The sequence below is a fragment of the Myotis myotis genome, unplaced genomic scaffold, assembly GCF_014108235.1.
Source record: "Myotis myotis isolate mMyoMyo1 unplaced genomic scaffold, mMyoMyo1.p scaffold_m19_p_11, whole genome shotgun sequence".
Taxonomy (NCBI): domain Eukaryota; kingdom Metazoa; phylum Chordata; class Mammalia; order Chiroptera; family Vespertilionidae; genus Myotis; species Myotis myotis.
In genome coordinates, this window is record NW_023416315.1 from 27058438 (window position 1) to 27075851 (window position 17414).

Sequence of the window (17414 nt, forward strand, 5' to 3'; positions counted from 1 at the left end):
CTCCTCCCACTTTAATCTTTTTGCCTACTTGAAACCTTGTGTAGACTCTCAATGACACAGCTTTAGAAGAAAGGCCAAATACGAGAAACACTTAGTATTAAAAAAAAAAATCAGACATAAACTTAAGCTCCTTAAACTCAATAGTAATTATCCTTAGAATATAAATCTCATCTCTCTCTACCAAGAAAGGAGTTTCATCAGTCTTACACAAGAAGACTTGATGGCACTGCATGTCTGGGACACATCGAGAACACCTTGCCGAGCTCCTGCATTTGTTTCTGTGCAATGAGTTTCCTTTTCCCACTCTGCATGCCCTTTTACTCATCTTCTAATAAAGCCGCATGAAAGAATAAGTTCATGAGGGCCCAGGTTTACCTCTTTCTGTCTTCACAGGGCATGGCCCAAATTCTTCATGGTGGAGAGTTGTATGCTCTCCATACACAAAAATGACCTTCCAGGAGAGAAGGAAAAAGTGGGAAGAGCAGGAAGGGAGAAAGATGGGGCTATTTTAGTCAAAGGAGTAAACTTAATTAATCTGGATCCAAATGGTGATGCAAGTCCTACATGTGTCATGGTCTTTGCCTGTCCTTTCCAAGGTCAGTTTCTGACAGAAACATAGACATAAAAATGTTTTTACCAGCTCTGAAGCCAGACCACTCAGGAATTACTAGCTGTGGCTTTTTTTGTAAATCTGGGCATTTCTTATATATTTTTAAATGTTTTAGTTTCTTCATCTGTAAAATGGCGATCATAGCAACATCACGTATCTTGGAGTGTTGTTATAAAAATTTCAAAAGTAAATGTAATGTGCTTACTATAGATTATATGCATGTATTAAATGCTTGCTGCTCTTGCTACACTCGATCAGTTGGTCCAAATATTTCATTTTAAGATGAGGAAAGGATACATCAATTTTTAAAACAGGTATTTTGTGTATATATACCTGTTTAGAGGATTAGAATAAAAATTGCCTTCTTGCCGAAACCTGTTTGGCTCAGTGGATAGAGCGTCGGCTTGTGGACTGAAAGGTCCCAGGTTCGATTCCGGTCAAGGGCATGTACCTGGGTTGCGGGCACATCCCCAGTGGGAGATGTGCAGGAGGCAGCTGATCAATGTTTCTCTCTCATCGATGTTTCTAACTCTCTATCTCTCTCCTTTCCTCTCTGTAAAAATATCAATAAAATATATTTTTTAAAAAAAAGTTGCCTTCTTCCTAGTGTAATTTCCAATATACCACTCACTGTGTCCTCTTATTCCTCCCCATTCTTTTCTTGATTGTCATATGGAAGTAGGAGTAATCACATCTAGAATTGGAGGGGGTAATTGTGGCTTTGGTTGCGAGTAAGAGGTTATATAACATTTGCTTCTCCAATGCCGGAGCCATCAAACAGATCAGCTGGGAGTGCTCTCCTTCCCACCAGTGGGGATTCATTCACATACACCCCTGTCAGGCTGTTAGGAAACCAGTGTCTCTGTCCTGTGTGGAAGGTGGCTCCAGGGCTGCCCCTAGAGCAGTGGTTCTCAACCTTCCTAATGCCGCGACCCTTTAATACAGTTCCTCATGTTGTGGTGACCCCCAATTTCATCGTTACAAATTGAACATAATTAAAGCATAGTGATTAATCACAAAACAATATGTAATTATATATGTGTTTTCCGATGATCTTAGGCGAGCCCTGGGAAAGGGTCGTTCGACCCCCAAAGAGGTCGCGACCCACAGGTTGAGAACCACTGCCCTAGAGACACAGCTGTGGCCAGTGTAAGGCTTTTTAGTTTCTAAACTTCTGAACCTTTGGGTGATCTATTCTATTGGGAACAAGAGTTGATTGCAACTGACTTTCTTCTCACCCAACACCCACACACCACCTCTGGAGATGGTCATGCAATGAGCAACAGCAGCAGGCACACTGGCAAGATGAAGCCAGCGGGACTCTCACACAACCTTGAGCTATTACGATGGCCTGGCACTCACTAGTTATTTAGTCTGGTACTCAATGACTTACTCTTCAAGTGCCTGCTGTGGTGTCTTTTCTGAATTGCTGATCTCATTTTGCACCCTAGTGCCAAATAGTCCCCCTGAGACTACTGAGTAAAACAACAGGCAAAGTTTCCATAACCATCACAATCCTTAGTGAAATGTGGCTCTTAATGTAGACAACCTTCCTGGAACCATCTCAAGTAGTCTGACACCCCTCTGTTTTCTTTAGGCACCTCATGTGCCTGTCAGTTACTGAAATTAGCTACATTTAATAAATGATTCCCTCTGCTGGCTACTGGGACAATAAAGTAATTTTTAGGACTCTGATGTGTGCCTAATTTAGATAATTACACTAAAACAGGAAGGAAATATTGTGCATAAGGGCAGTGCTGTGGGAAGAAATCTCTGACTAGAAATAACAACATCTGAGAAAACTGTTTATAGTAGATCCAGAAAACTGCAAATAAATGAACAGAGCTGGCAACTCTTTTTGACTCTGAGATAAGCGATGCTAAATGAGCTGACTGGATTTTATATAGTGCACAGACATGCTGTCCTACAGCGGGCGCATCACCAGAAGGCTGGGTTCTTGGGAGAACACAATAATGCTGGGGAAAAACAAAAGGCTGCAGGGAAAGAGGAAGACCAAATATGAGATGGATGACTCCATAAAGAAGCCACAGGCGTGGGTCTACAGGAGCTGAGCAGAGCTGTGGAGGATAAGACATCGTGGGCATCATTCATTCATAGGGTCGCCAGGAGTGGGAGCTGACTCACTGGCACATAACACACACACAAATATGTGCTCTGAAACCCAGACAGACTTGTCAAAATATCCTATACTGTTCAAGTTAAGTAAGGGCCAGCCACATAAATTAAATCCCCAGTACACTATCTTGGCCTCACTATCTGGTCTCTCTGGGCTTATCTTTCTTTTGTCATCACTAGCTCCAACTACCCTTTTGGCTTTCTAATTTCTTTCTTATTCAAAATTTTATATCGTAGTAGTATCAAAGGTAATTTCCATAAATTGTTCCAAAAGAAACATTATTTCATACTTTATACAGTAGCAAATTTCCTTACTGTACAGTGTTAAAAATCTGCTTTTGAAAAGGTAATCAATAACAACAGATGTGATATATTCCCAGTCACCAACAGAAATTTTTCCTCTGTTGTATTCCTTCTTTTTATCTTAAGTAACATGAACAGTATTTTTTTCTGTATGTGAAAATATTTTAGATGTTTATGGAAATACTCATAAATGAAAAATTCTGCTATTTGTCCCAAATATCATTAGCTGTACTACTACGTTATTAGCCTGTATATGAGCTTGGCTAGCTAGACTGCCTCCCTGGTAAGCAGAAGTCTGGGAGATTCCTTCCATTGACATAAGTGAGCTCCCAAAATCTATGGATGCATGCATTTTGTTAACAGTGCTCATTATTATAGTTTTCATCTGTAAATTAGTTTGAAGCATTTAAAAGCTAGACAGCTACATGTTATTATCAAGGCAGATCTAGAGTTCCTTAACTCCAGTAAGAGCAATATGCTATGCACGCATTCCATTTGTTATAATCCAGAGCTCTTTCCGGGCACATGAAAAACTTCAGACTATCTAACATTGGCAAACTTTTTTGAGTGCTTATTACTAAATGTCACTCTTTAGATTGAAAAATGGACTGTCTTATTTAATCTTCACAAACCTATGAAATAGCCCCATTTGTGTTTGAGAAAATTCAGTTCCACTAAGGTAAAATAAGTTGCTCAAGGTCACACACACACACACACACACACACACACACACAAAGAGGCAGAGCCAACTGTTGAACCTAGAAAGTTACATTCCACAGCCTGCTTTTTTAAACTACTACCCAAACACTACTATTATGCAGAATGAATACTGTTCCCCCACTCGCCATATAGCAACAAATATAGTACAACAGGGACTTATGGAAACATCTTGAATATATACCCAGGCACCAAACTTTTCAAATAAAAGGGGAAAAAAATAGATGGACTATATAGAACTTAAATACACTTTAAATTAGGTCACTTGATTTTTTTAAAAGAGAATAATCATTTAATAACTGAAAGTCAAAAAATACTTTTTTGAGCCTGGACAATGAGTGAGGTGATGTTTAGCCCCTGGATATATAATCATTACAGTTCATATGTTAAAAGATGATTCTTAGTCACACAGCTATGGTCCATATGCTTACTAATGCACTGACCTATCCTATATAATAAAAGGCTAATATGCAAATTGTCCCCACAGGCAGGAGTTTGACCAACTGGGAGTTAGATGTGTGCTGACCACCAGGGGCCGGTGTGAACCATGGCAGGCGTCGGTGATGTGGCGCTGGCAGTGGGCTGCAGTGGAGGCGCTGACAGCCCTGATGGGCCCAGATGAGAGCAGGACCGCTGTGGCATGGTGGAGCAGGTGAGTGGGCAGTGCCAGGCCAAGGCGGGTGCAAGCAGGGGCCCCAATTGCCCCACTGGTTGCCCCATAGATCGGCCTTGATCGCCGGCCAAGCCTAGGGACCCTACCCTTGCATGAATTTTGTGCACTGGACCTCTAGTGATTTAATAAATTATTATTTGCCTGACTCTCCCTTGTATTGGTTTGATTTGTAAAATTGGAAACCAATTATTTTAGTTAGTGAGATCATTACAATAAAGAGTCAGATACTACGGTCATTGAGATTTCAGCCCAGAAAGTACAATTTTTGTCTGAGCTAACAGCAAATGCACATTAAGGGAATCCACTATCTAAAATCTCTCCCTGATAATGTTCTGCTTGTTTGTTTGTTTGTTTAAATTGTTATTTTAATTTTTACTTTCTTGGGATTTCATTAAGTCATTGCAAGCCTGGAAAGAAAATAGAAAATGGAAATCTAAGCTACAATTTTAGTTATGGTTTTTGACTGGTATTTTTAAAACAACATTTCATAAAGTAAATTACTATATTTTTTTAAGATATCATCAAATAAGCACAAAATAACTATGACCATTTTTAATATACCATTATAAAATAAAAAGAACATTGTTAATCCAACAATGAAATGTCATCAATTGTAAGAAGCATCCCAATTCAGACTTGTTAGAATAGGAAAAAGTGCATTGTAGCATCAAGGAAATTCAGGACACATTGTGCTCTCCTGTTGCAGCTGGCATCTTCCCTCGGGGCAAACACTGCTTATGTATTTTCTTTTCAAAAGCAATGTTGATCTGGCCCCAGTTAGGGTACAGTTATAGTAATTTTGCTCTTCAAAGTTAAGTAGTAGTCATCGTAGCCTAAGGATTGTTTCATGACATCAGTAACTAAGCACGGCAGATGGAAAATATTCTTCTACAATTTGGTATCTGAGTTGTCATGTGGTGTAAGGAAACGGGCAATTGAGTGAGAAAATGAAGGCAGGGTACTAGTAAAATGTGGAGCACTCATTGAATGCATCTTTTGGCTGTCATTTCAAAATCAAATCATTCCCAAATCTAACCTTTGTTATTTTTTTATACACTCGCATTTTCCCCCTTAATTAGCTATGCTGCTTCTTTATATTGGCCATTGGATGTATGCAAGGTAACTATGCTGCATAAACATATTTATGTTTATAAATATAAATTTCCTGCAAATCCACTTCCTCCTGTCTTTGCAGGGGGGCCTCCTCCTTGCTTCTAAGTAGAAAAAAGCTAGTATGTGAAAATCTTGAGCCAAAGACTAAGTCCCTGACTGGTTCTTCTGTAGAATGCTCCATGACAAATAGCAAGTAGGATCTGCAAACTGGTAAGCTATCATATATATTTGGAAATCTCTGCTGATACTTTTGACTTGGAAAATTTCATTCAGATAAGTAATTTATTGTTGAGAAAATTTTCCTTTTATTTTCCGCATTTTAGAATATACTTGTACAGTAATTAAAAACTCACCTGGCCAGCATGGCCCAGGGTTGAATGTCAACTTATGAACCAGGTGGTCACTATTAGATTCCCAGTCAAGGCATATGCCCCAGTTGCAGGCTTGGTCCCCAGAATCATTGATCGGCATGCAGGAGGCAGCCAATCAATGATTCTCTCTCATCATTGATGTTGCTATCTCTGTCTCCTCTCCCTTCATCTCTAAAATCAATAAAAATATATTTAAAAAATAAAAATATAACACTAACACTGCCAGGATGAAATCAATGTTTCTTTAAGGTCAAGAAAACAATCTTCAAGAGGCTGAGTGGCATTCCTTTGTCATGCCAAGAGCCCATGCCAGGAGGGTCACTCTCTACTGGATTATCAGACTGTGCTTTCAACTCAGGGAATAATGCCCTCCATAGTCACTGATAGTAGCCAATCAAATTGGCTTTGAGTAGAAAATCATCTTTTCAATTTAAATGTAATGCCCAAAGTATTCTTGAAGACATCTTAAAGTAACAATTTTTTAATCTATCTGTCACATGACTTCTAGCCCATTTCCCCTCTTAATGTTTGGATTAGATGGGAAGAATATTAATTAGTACAAACAAAATGCTCTCTGACAATTTTAATGGGAAAGAAGGGGTGTGGTATGCAGAGTATAAAATGGTCGAGAGCAGAAGAAAGGCTCGAGGTGTGGGTGATTGTGTTTGTGAGAGATAAGGGATACAGGCTATAGTTTGAGGAACAGTTAAGGAAGATGGAGGCATTCCTTCCTTCTTTAGCTACCTCCCTTATATTTTCAAGGGCTCCATACTGAAAAAGAAACAGAAGCCCAACCTGACTTAAACAGCCAGCAGGAGGTAACACCCAGGCAAGAGAAAACCTGTGAAGTGATGTTCATTTCAACATCATTTACAATAGTGAAAACCTGAAAACAACGATCCATTAATAGGGGGACAGATAAAATACCTAATAGTATCCATCCTTAGTGGCCTAATATATAGAAAGTAGAAGGATATATAAATATTTCTGAGTATATGTCAAAACAAAGATATTAAAAGCAAAACAAGCAAGTTCCATAAACTGTATGTACAGAATAATAATTTAATACTTACCTTGTGCTACATTTGGTAAATTTGAAACCACACTCTCAAAAATAAATATAATACTGTATGGGGTGTGTGTGTGTGTGTGTGTGTGTGTGTGTATGTGTGTACTGGAAAAAACACAAATTATGACACTGTTTAGGAGGGGAAGGACTTAGGGGCAGTGATTTTTATTTCTTTTATAAACAAAAGATGTGGAGTAAATATAATGAAAGTACCTAGCTGTTGCCAGTTCTAAATGGTAGAGATCATGAAGTTTGTTAGTACATCCATCCATCATTCGTGGCTGAAACAGACCAGCATAGCTTCATTTGTTTAACAAGGTTTATTGCTTGGCACCTATTTGTTGACTGGTTTAGCACTTAAACTTCTTAGCGATTTATTTTCAGAAGATCAGCTCACCTAGGAATTGGTGTTACTAGCAGTACTAGTAACTCGCAGCTAAGTAGGAATTCATTTGTAGATGTATCTGCCCCACAGCGGTGCTCTCTCCCCGTCAGACATTCACAGGGATAAAGGGAATAAGAGAATCACTAAAGAGGATAAACCATTCTATCATGGAGAAGATGCTAATGCAAGACTCTAAGATGTGTTATTTGATATTTTCCCCAACTATTAGCTATTCTTTACTTGTCAAAATCCCACTTGTGTATTTGCTGAGGGAAATGGTTTCCATCTCAAGAACTGTAAACTACTTCATGTTTATTAAAGAAACATGTTTTGTAATCAGATGTTGCTATCATCTTACAATGACTTTTGCTTATTTCAAAGAAATGAAAATATTTACTCACACGATAAAAACAATTTGCACATATAAATTCACTACCTGCAGCCAATGAAAATGTAGAATATGTAAATGTATTGAAAAGGAAGAAAAATATATTTTTTGTAAGATAAATTTGAACTAAAAACCTTTATTATATTTTTTAATGATAGCACAGTAAAGCTAGGGTGTGCTGCAATATGGTGAATCAATTTTATTGTTTGAACATGGCACTCAGTTGTCATGCCAACCTTCTTAAACTGTAACTGGAAGGTAATCAGATGGAAATGAGAGTATTTTAAAAGAGAAAGCGATAACTTCAAGGTAAATTTTGAGGTGGGGCTTCTGGTAGGACACAAAGAGACTTATTCCTTTCAGCGTGGGCCTTCATCCTGGTGGTTAATGGCAAGAACACCATAGATTTCAAACATTTAATTCAGACAATTTATTTTAAATTTTATCAGAAACAAACCTGAATATTTTTGTTGTAGTTTCAAAGAGAACAGTTAATATGTATAGAAATGGGAAAAGAGAGGGGGAAAAAATAGTACTAGCCAAGAACCAACTTTAATGTTAAACCACCTCTATATTTGGGCTGAAACGTATGTCATAGTCTCAACCAATTCTTTAAAACGATTTTAGGTGGCTAATTAGATGTTTAAAAACAAAGACATTAGTTGTTTTGACTTTATTTATCCTTTCCTTTCTGCATATCAAACAAAATTATTTAAAAATATTTAATGTGCTAAGACAATAACATTTTAGCATCTCTGACATGATCACAAAACCACTCTTTAAAGTCCTTAAACATTCTACTTGGGACAAGGGAGAGGTTTTATATCAGAATGGAAAAACATTAGGAGAGGAATTTGCTTCTACAATTTCCACCTACTTTTAGGTTAAGCCCATTTCTAGTTTCATTTTGGGAAGATGACTTCTGGGATGGGACAATGAAGGCCCAATATTAATGGTCTGTGCAGAACATTCAGACCAAAGCAATATAAATGCATCTGCCAGGTGTTAGAAATTGAACAAAGAGACCCAGGGGTGAGCTATTTGGGGAATAAGGATACAGCTGTCCAGTAATGCTAACCTCTGCCCAGTTAATGTGGCAGCATCTCTAGAAAACACAGCTGGCAAACTCAGGCCTGCAGGAGATGACATATACAAACAGTTGCCCAGATGTTATGCTCTGTTCTTTTTTTCTTTAAGTATCAAAGGGCTAGTCAGTGTCTATCACAGACTGTGGTAAGTGTCTTAGCAACAAAATGGCCTCTGCAGTGTGCATCCAAGTTCCCTATTCTCACTCATTTTAGGAAACGTTTTCTCTTTAGTGAAAAAATCCAGTAAAAGTCTTAAGTCATTTCATCTAATTACAAATTCAGGATAAGCACTTTGGTTTTGCCCCAATTATTTCAGATGATAATATAAATTAGGTTTCTCATCTATAAAATACGTGAACTGTTTTTAGATACCCTTGACTACAATCTCCTTGGGTTCTAAGATTTCCTCTCCTCATTGTTTATTTTTCCTTATTAATTGCAGGTACTCAAGAAAGGGCCAGTTATTAAATCACTTAAAATGTGTGTCTGTTTTTCTTAGTAAAATATCACCTAGTAAGGATGCATATAGCCTGTTGATTAGAAAACACACAGAAGGGAAGAATTAGGTAGGGAGGGGTGGGAGGTTGGGGAGATTATAGACAATCTTATCCTGGCATAGAAAGCAATGACCAATGTTCTCCAAAATGGATAAAGACACACAACATAAGGAAGGTCTTGATACACTGTACTGAAAGTAACAAGAAGTAAAAAAAAAAAAGTATTTCTTATGTCTATAACCAAAAGGAATCATGCTGCTATTACTTGGTATTCTACCTTCCAAGATGACATTTGATATTTTGAACTTGACTTGGCAACAACAACAACAAAACCATAATGAACAAACAAGCAAGTAAACAAAAAGGTTAATTCCTTCGAGTTAATTGTGAGAAGTGGACTTGCTACCACTTGCTTCCTTGGCAGGGAGAAAGACCCAAATACATATATTCCTCTGCTATTTCTCACTCCTGAGGGAGATTCTTGGATTTAATAACAAGGAACGCCTTTTCTGGATTTCCATCATTGTTCCATGCGCTTTCTGTCGTTTGGGTTTACCTCAGTTTGGCGTACAAGCTCTTATTTTTCCTTTATTTAGACTAAACTATTCACCAATCTTGACTCGAGGTTTAACTCTAGTGGAAAGACTAACGTTTGAGTGGAATTCCAGGAAGAAAATTAAAGGGTTATAAAGGCATTTGATTTTACTAAATACCTTTCTATTAAACTGTACAAAAATTGTGAATTATATTTTGTCTGTGTTTGTGGAGTTGCTTCTTTTAATATGTTTTCAATAGACAATAAGACACTAAGAACCCTGGGTAGCGAATAGATGTTAAAAATAGCTACTACCTAACAATGTTACTGGAATAATTAGAGTGCAGAAAACTCTCTCACATGAGATGCCAACTGAAAACAAAGGTTGGCACGATGCTGGTTCTTTGGTTCTTGTCCAATTAATAAGACATGCTCTATCCAAATTCATCCCTCTCACTTAACACTATTTGGATTATTTGTTTGTTTTCATCCCCCCCCCCCCAACCCACTAAAATAACCCACGATGATGGATCTTATTCTCTGTGTAATTTTTATTTTTCCTTCTATTCTTAATAGCTATCCAGAGTGCTAGCAAACATTTGTATGCATGGACTATGCATATGTCTTGCTTTCTCACTCAGAGAACAAGGAAATAATTCTTCAAGAAAAACTCTTTCTAGCCAAATTACATTGTCACATCAATCAAAAACAATAAAACACAAAATTCATTTGTTCATTTGGTAGCTAGTTGCTAATGAAACACAGCCAAAAAATTAATCTTTGCAACACAACAGAAGATCCTGAGCATTGCCCATAGGCATGAACAGAGTTTGTGAGCTCTGGGAACCACACTTCAATTCAAAACCAAAGTGCATTGCATTATTGGGAAATTTTTCTTTTTTTCTTTTCTTTTTTAACTTCCATGTACAATGGAATAAAAACAGTTACTTCTATTCTCGTAAAAAGTCCAGTAGCTTTTCTAGGCTCATGACCTTTCAGGCCATTCAACATATTTTAAACAGAAGCTCTATCACTTCTGTCTTTACATGGTAACACGGGACTCCTGAAAAACATAAAGGTTCTGAATTGTCCCCCCAAGTCCCCCAAAGGAATCAAATTAACTTTGTTTTTCTTAAAGGCCAATTTCCACAAAGAGTAGAATCTGACAGAGCAGTAAACACCATCTGAAACATTTTCAACGGTCTCAGGTCTCACCTAACTTTATTAGACATGCAAAGGGTGCTACTTTAAAGACCTAAAAGATGTTATTACATCACAGCATTTCATGAGGCCCTGAAGGATCTACTTACATTTTGCTGTCACTTTGTACCCCCCCAGAGGAGGGGCGTGGCCTTCCAGTGCATCAAATCCAGCGGAAACTAGGACCATGTCTGGATCAAACTCTTTGGCCACAGGCATCACTACAGTCCTGCGCAGTAAAAAGGCAACCAGTTACACATGGGAATGGCGGATACCTTTAAAAATTGTGCAGTGGAAAAGACTTGGCACAATCTCAAGAACGTCCCAAGAATAAAGAAAGCGGGAAATGAAAAGGCTATTCGAAACGGATCAAAAGCTTATCATTTCCTTAATACCAAATCAGTTATTTTAGCATCCCAATTTGTCTTTTTTTCTCTTTCATCTTTGTTTCTCCAAATTAAAAAAAAAAATGCTTTGCAGGTACATTCTCAAGCCCACCATTTCACATGCACATCTGTGGCTGCTTTATCCCACTGCCTGCCTATAAAACGCTGCTTCTTCCAGGGGAGTGACTAATGTTTCACGGAGGAAAGCTGAAGCGCCAGGGAAAACCCGGCTTGCTCCAGTTAATGAGAACTTGGTGTAAATTTGAACTATAAATTTCTTTTGGGGAAAATGTTGCTTTTCCAACTAAAAGAAAACATTTTTAAATATTTGTCATGGTAGGGGGTGACTCTTACAAAGGAAAAACATGAAATTCCTTTAATAGAATCCAGACCATAATGCTAAGTAGTCCAAGGTCAGAGACACCAGGCATGTGGCAGTCTCAGCCATGACAGCAGCCCTGCTGGCCTCACTTCGTCAGCCTTCACACTCACCTCTTCAGCCTCCTCAGGCCTCCCTCATCCCTTTCTCCTCAGTGCTGGATTTGAGAGAGAATGCCTAATGAATGCAACTGGGCTTTATAAAATGTAAATGTTTTCTAAATGCAGGCTTCAAGACCAATGGACCATCCATAGAATTCAAATTTTCAAAACAATTTAATGAAATGGGAAAACTGGGAGCACAGGAAATTTAAAAAGTAGTAACGTCTCTATTGTGTTTGGGAGAAAAGACTAAACCAAATATTAAAATAATTATTCTCAAGTAGTGATATAATTGAGTTATTTTAAATTTTTTATATTTGCAAATTTCTAATAATAATATCAGGTTGATAGTTTAAATGTTTTGCATATAAACAGAAGGTGAAGTTACAAAATAAAAACTACTTATTTGAAACTTACCTAGGTGGAGACATAAATGAATAAAATGTTTTTCACAACTCCACTGCTATTATCCTATACAATAGAAGCTTAATATGCTAAGTATCTGGTTGCCTGGTCGTCTGTTCAACCAATCAAAGCATAATAGGCTAATGATATGCTAAGGACACTCAACCGCTCGCTATGACCTGCACTGACCACCAGGGGGCAGACAACCAGTTACTATGACCTGCACTGACCATCAGGGGGCAGACGCTCCAAGCAGTAGGAGTGTCTGCTGCTGGGGTCCAGCTGATCAGGACTGAGCGAGACAGGCCAGACACGCCCTGGAGCCCTCCCGTGGTCCTTCCTCGGCTGGCCAACCTCCCACGTCATTCCCTGGCCTCAATCGTGCACTGATGGGGTCCCTCAGCCTGGTCTGTGCCCTCTCACAATCCGGAACCCCTCAGGGGATGTTGGAGAGCCGGTTTTGACCTGATCCCACAGGACAGGCAGAGGGACCCCACTGGTGCACAAATTTGTGCACGGGCCACTAATAGAAATATAAAAGCTCAATCCTTCAAACTCAGATGTGCATGTAAGTGACTTCTGTGGAAGTCCTTCCAACAATTGGAAAGCACTTATATCTGAATTGGCCCATCAGTGAAACTAAGTCAAAATGTAATTATGCTTCCTATGCACAATTTCATTCTTCCATAAAATTAAAAATCTCTAATATAGCTACATTATCAGGAGCAGTTTCACCAATTCTTTTCCTTCCTAAAAATACCAACTCTTACATTAAAATTTTCATGAAAGTGTCATATATTACCAATTCCCTACTTTTCATATGAGTGAAATAGCCATGTGATGTATGTTGGGATATCAGATATTGGAATAAGTCGTCTCAAACAATCAAGAATGTTTTTATCTAGGTACTTTATCTATTTAATTCAATTAATCCTATATGTTCCCTTAGATAACATACAATACTCTTAGGAAAATATGAGTAGATGAATGAGCAAGATTGCCCATCCATCACATGCATCATAGCAACGCATTTTCCATCTCCCTTCCCTCTGTTTAGAAGTTTTCTCCCTTCCTCTTCTTATCTCCCCAATCAATCTACACTTGGAAGAGTGATTGAATGGTAAACATCCTCAAGTTAGAGCTCAATTATTACCTTCTCTACAAAGGATCTGCTCTGCATATGGTTATTAAATATATATATATATGCATTATTGAAGGACAAAAACAGGAAATAGGAGACAAGGATTGCCAATGTAATTTTAGAATATTGAAAACACAGTGCTGATCTACAAAAGGAAAAACTAAAACATGAGTGTGTCTACACATTTGGGAGTATAATTGGGAAAACAAAGTAATTTTTCTTAAATAGAACAAATCCTCAAAAGCATTCATTTACAATTTTTATTTATTTATTTTGTAAATATGGTTTTATTGATTTCAGAGAGGAAGAGAGAGGGAGAGAGAGATAGAAACATCAATGATGAGAATCGATCAGCTGCCTTCTGCATGCCCCCTACTGGGAATCAGCCCACAAACCAGGCATGTACCCTGACCGGGAATTGAACCATGACCTCCTGGTTCACAGGTTGACACTCAACCACTGAGTCACACCAGCTGGACCATTTACAATTTTTATCTGAACAGTTGGGTTTTCTGATTAAAGATAGCAAACAAAGTATGTGTTTGCCCTCCATCTTTCCTAATATTCCACTGCAAGGAAAGTATACAAACTCATGGTTTTAAATACAGGGGTGGACAAAAAAAAGTATACAGTTATAATACAATAATTAATAAATAATAATACAAGAATTAACTGTGTTTCACCTACTCACAACTGAAAATCTATTTTTGCCCATGCCTGTATATAACACATAAACAGACACAGAAACAACTGATGTGTGTATGCGTGGTTTCTTATTTATTCGCTAAAAGTAATGACAGTCCAGTAGTAAAGAGCACAGTTAATGCCCAGATCTTGTTTTCTAATATCAATCTTCAATGGAAGGATCCAGGGATCCTTGGAGAGGTGGTTGATTCCAGGACTGCATCAAGGAAAATAGAAGGCATTTCTGGAACATCTTGTGATGACAGAAAACAGTGAAATGCTCAAAAGGGATGGGTCAGGTCAGAAGGGAATATGGACCAATGGGAAAGAGCGCCCAAGGGCCAAAGTTGGAACAACTGAAGGAGCAAAATAACTAATGACAGTATTGGATTATAATCCAAACAGTGAAATTAGTATCCATGAGTCTACACAGAGACTTAACAATAGCAGAACAAATAGAGAAAAGAAGAAAACAGTTCTGTCTTATAAAAACTTTCAACTAATAACTCAAAGGACTGAAGAAAATAGTAAATCACTATTTGAACAAGACAGATATAACTGATGCAGGAAAAAGCCACAGAGGGATGCTGAAATCAGTGGACAAAAGTTTGAGAAGAAACATGAGATTTACATAATACCAAAGTATTTACCCTAAATATTATAAAGAAAAAAAAAACCAGAAAGGAAGAGGAAGAGAGAGAGAAACATTGATGTTAAAGAGAAACATCAATCGGCTGCCTTCCACAGGCCTCCTACTGGGGATCAAGCCCATTACGTGGGTATGTGCCCTGACCTGGAATTGAACTTAGGACCTTTTGGGACAATCCTCAACCAACTGAGCCACACCAGCCAGGGCCAAACAGTGATTTTAAAAACACACACACACAAATTTCCAGAAGAGGGAAATAGACTGGGTGCGTACTTAAAAAATGAAACAAAAAAGAAAGCTACCTGAACATGACTCATGACACCAGAGAAGAAATAAGAAACACTCCACGCAATGAAACCCTCCTAGGAACAAAGCAAATATAGTGAAGGAAATGAGAGGCAGGACTGACTACAAGAAGTTAAAGAAATGCTACCTGGCTAAGGGGACCAGGACTACATCCCAACACCTTCATCGCCTTTCCTCTGGGCCAGCAACCAGTGTTTATTCTAGGCAAATTAATCAGAGGCTCTCTCTTAGGAAACGGATGTGTCTGGAGAAAGCCAAGGCTTCTAGTGTGGATACTGTTGACCCAAATACAGTCTTCCTTATTTTATCACTTAAGGAGATTCAGAGACTGTGAGCCATCTTCAGGAATGCTCACTCCAAAGTGAAGGGTTTGGCCATCCACACGCTCTATCCCACACCAGCTGACATGAGCTCCCAACTGACCCATTTACACAACCACAGGGAAAAATGACACCAGTTCCTACTTTCATAAATATTCATGTCAAAGCAGAAACTTCCCAGCATATAAGGAGAGCCAGTAGTCTGAAGAAAAAGGAAAGATTAAAATAAACATAAATATAAACACCTTTAGAAAAGCAGAGATAATTCAGGCAACAGAAATAATAATCTCAAAGAGATTCAAGGAAAGATTTTATTTTTAAAACACAGACATGCTGTTATGAAAAAGAACAAAGAACAAGGGAAGCACCCCGAGATAAAACTACAACTGCATAAACTAATAGAAGGTCTGAAAAAATAAAATTGAAGTAATCCCTCATAAAAGGAAACAAGTGAATAAACTATATAAGTGGGAAAATATGAGACATAGAGGATCAATGCAGAAGTCCTATATTTTAATAGGGTCCTTGAGAATGCTGAGAAAAGAGAAAACGTTTTCAACTAATGATAGTAAATAATTTTTAGAAACTGAAAAATAATTCAAGTCTACAGTTCTGATTAGGCCAACCAATGCAAAGCTCTGTATATAAAAACATATACATACTTAGACATATTCTAATAATACTTAAATCCCCAGAGATCCTTACAAAAGAAAAAAGTCACCCTCAAAAGAGACGAAGAATGATATTGACATCCAAGTCCAATCAGCAACACTGACTATCTCCACATTGTGAGGGAAAATTATTTTTAAACTTTAATTCTACTGCCAGCCATTCCATACTAGCAATCAAGTATGTCACTTACATAAAAAATACTTTAGAAGATATTTAAGGACTCAGAAATTTCATTCCAAATCACCCTCCCTGAATAATTTCCTTGAGAATGTACTTCTGCCACCAAGGAAACAAATCAAAGAGACAGGCAGGCATAGGACCAAAGTAGCGGACAGACCATAGGAGCGCGATAAAGAGGGCCCACGGGTGATTTGAATACTTATTTACTTGCTAGTAAACAGATGATGGAAGCAATGATAACGGCATATATGCCTTGTCATCATCACCTGCCTTCTGGAAATTCTGTCCTGCTGTCAACCCTTCGCCTCTTCTTTACAAGTCATCTCCCAGGTGAGACTCACAGGGTACAATGAAATCATAAAAATAAAAAGAGACAAAAATACCACTGTGACCACTACTAATAAAAGGAGACATAGATCATGCAACCAGACACTAAACCCTGTAAGGAGAAAAGGCTCCCATCTGGATTTCCTTCCAAGAAATGGGATTCTGACTTGGAACCTCCCTAGTTAGAATCAGATCTCTGGATTTCTCTCGTCTAGTGGCCAATGGGCAAAGAACTGGCTGCACTGAGTCACGTGTCGTGCTTCAGCAGAACCAAGCAAGTGATCTCCCATGACTCCCCTTGGTGTGTGCTGGGTGTAGGATGTTACTCACTCACTGGGTATGCTCAGTGCAGGGGAGGACTGCTCTGACTTTAAGGGAAACAGAAGGCATTTTAAAGCACATGAAAGCATTATACCCCATAGAGCTACTCAACAATACCCTAGTTTTCATTCAGAACTCATTCATGAGCTCCTGTTATGTGAGAGGCATTGGGGTTATGCCAGCATCCAAAGATATGAATAAGTTGTAGCTCTGCCCTCAAAGAGTCCATAACTGAGAAGGATGTGCCCATGGAAAGCCAGTTTGTTAGACTTTGGACTTCATTCTGCGTAAGAAGGGAAAAGGGTGGTTTGACGAGAGCGGTGATGTGATCAGATATAGGTCATTTCTGTCCTCATCAATTAAGCGATGCATTTGAAAGTGTCCTTTAGAAATCCAAGGTCTTTTTGACTTCTGAGACAGCAGATTCTGAACCCCTGCATAATATAGAATGGCATATT

The 17414-nt window shown here is 38.3% G+C and overlaps 1 protein-coding gene across 1 annotated transcript in view; it reads right to left on the minus strand.

Moving 5' to 3' along the window:
* The window catches only part of HDAC9 (histone deacetylase 9), an 828595-nt gene that overhangs the window by 105946 nt on the left and 705235 nt on the right, over nt 1-17414 (minus strand). Inside the window, exon 23 of the mRNA XM_036327963.1 lies at nt 11196-11314. Within this exon, the coding sequence (XP_036183856.1) occupies nt 11196-11314 (119 nt within the window). The remainder of the gene's footprint in view (nt 1-11195; nt 11315-17414) is intronic.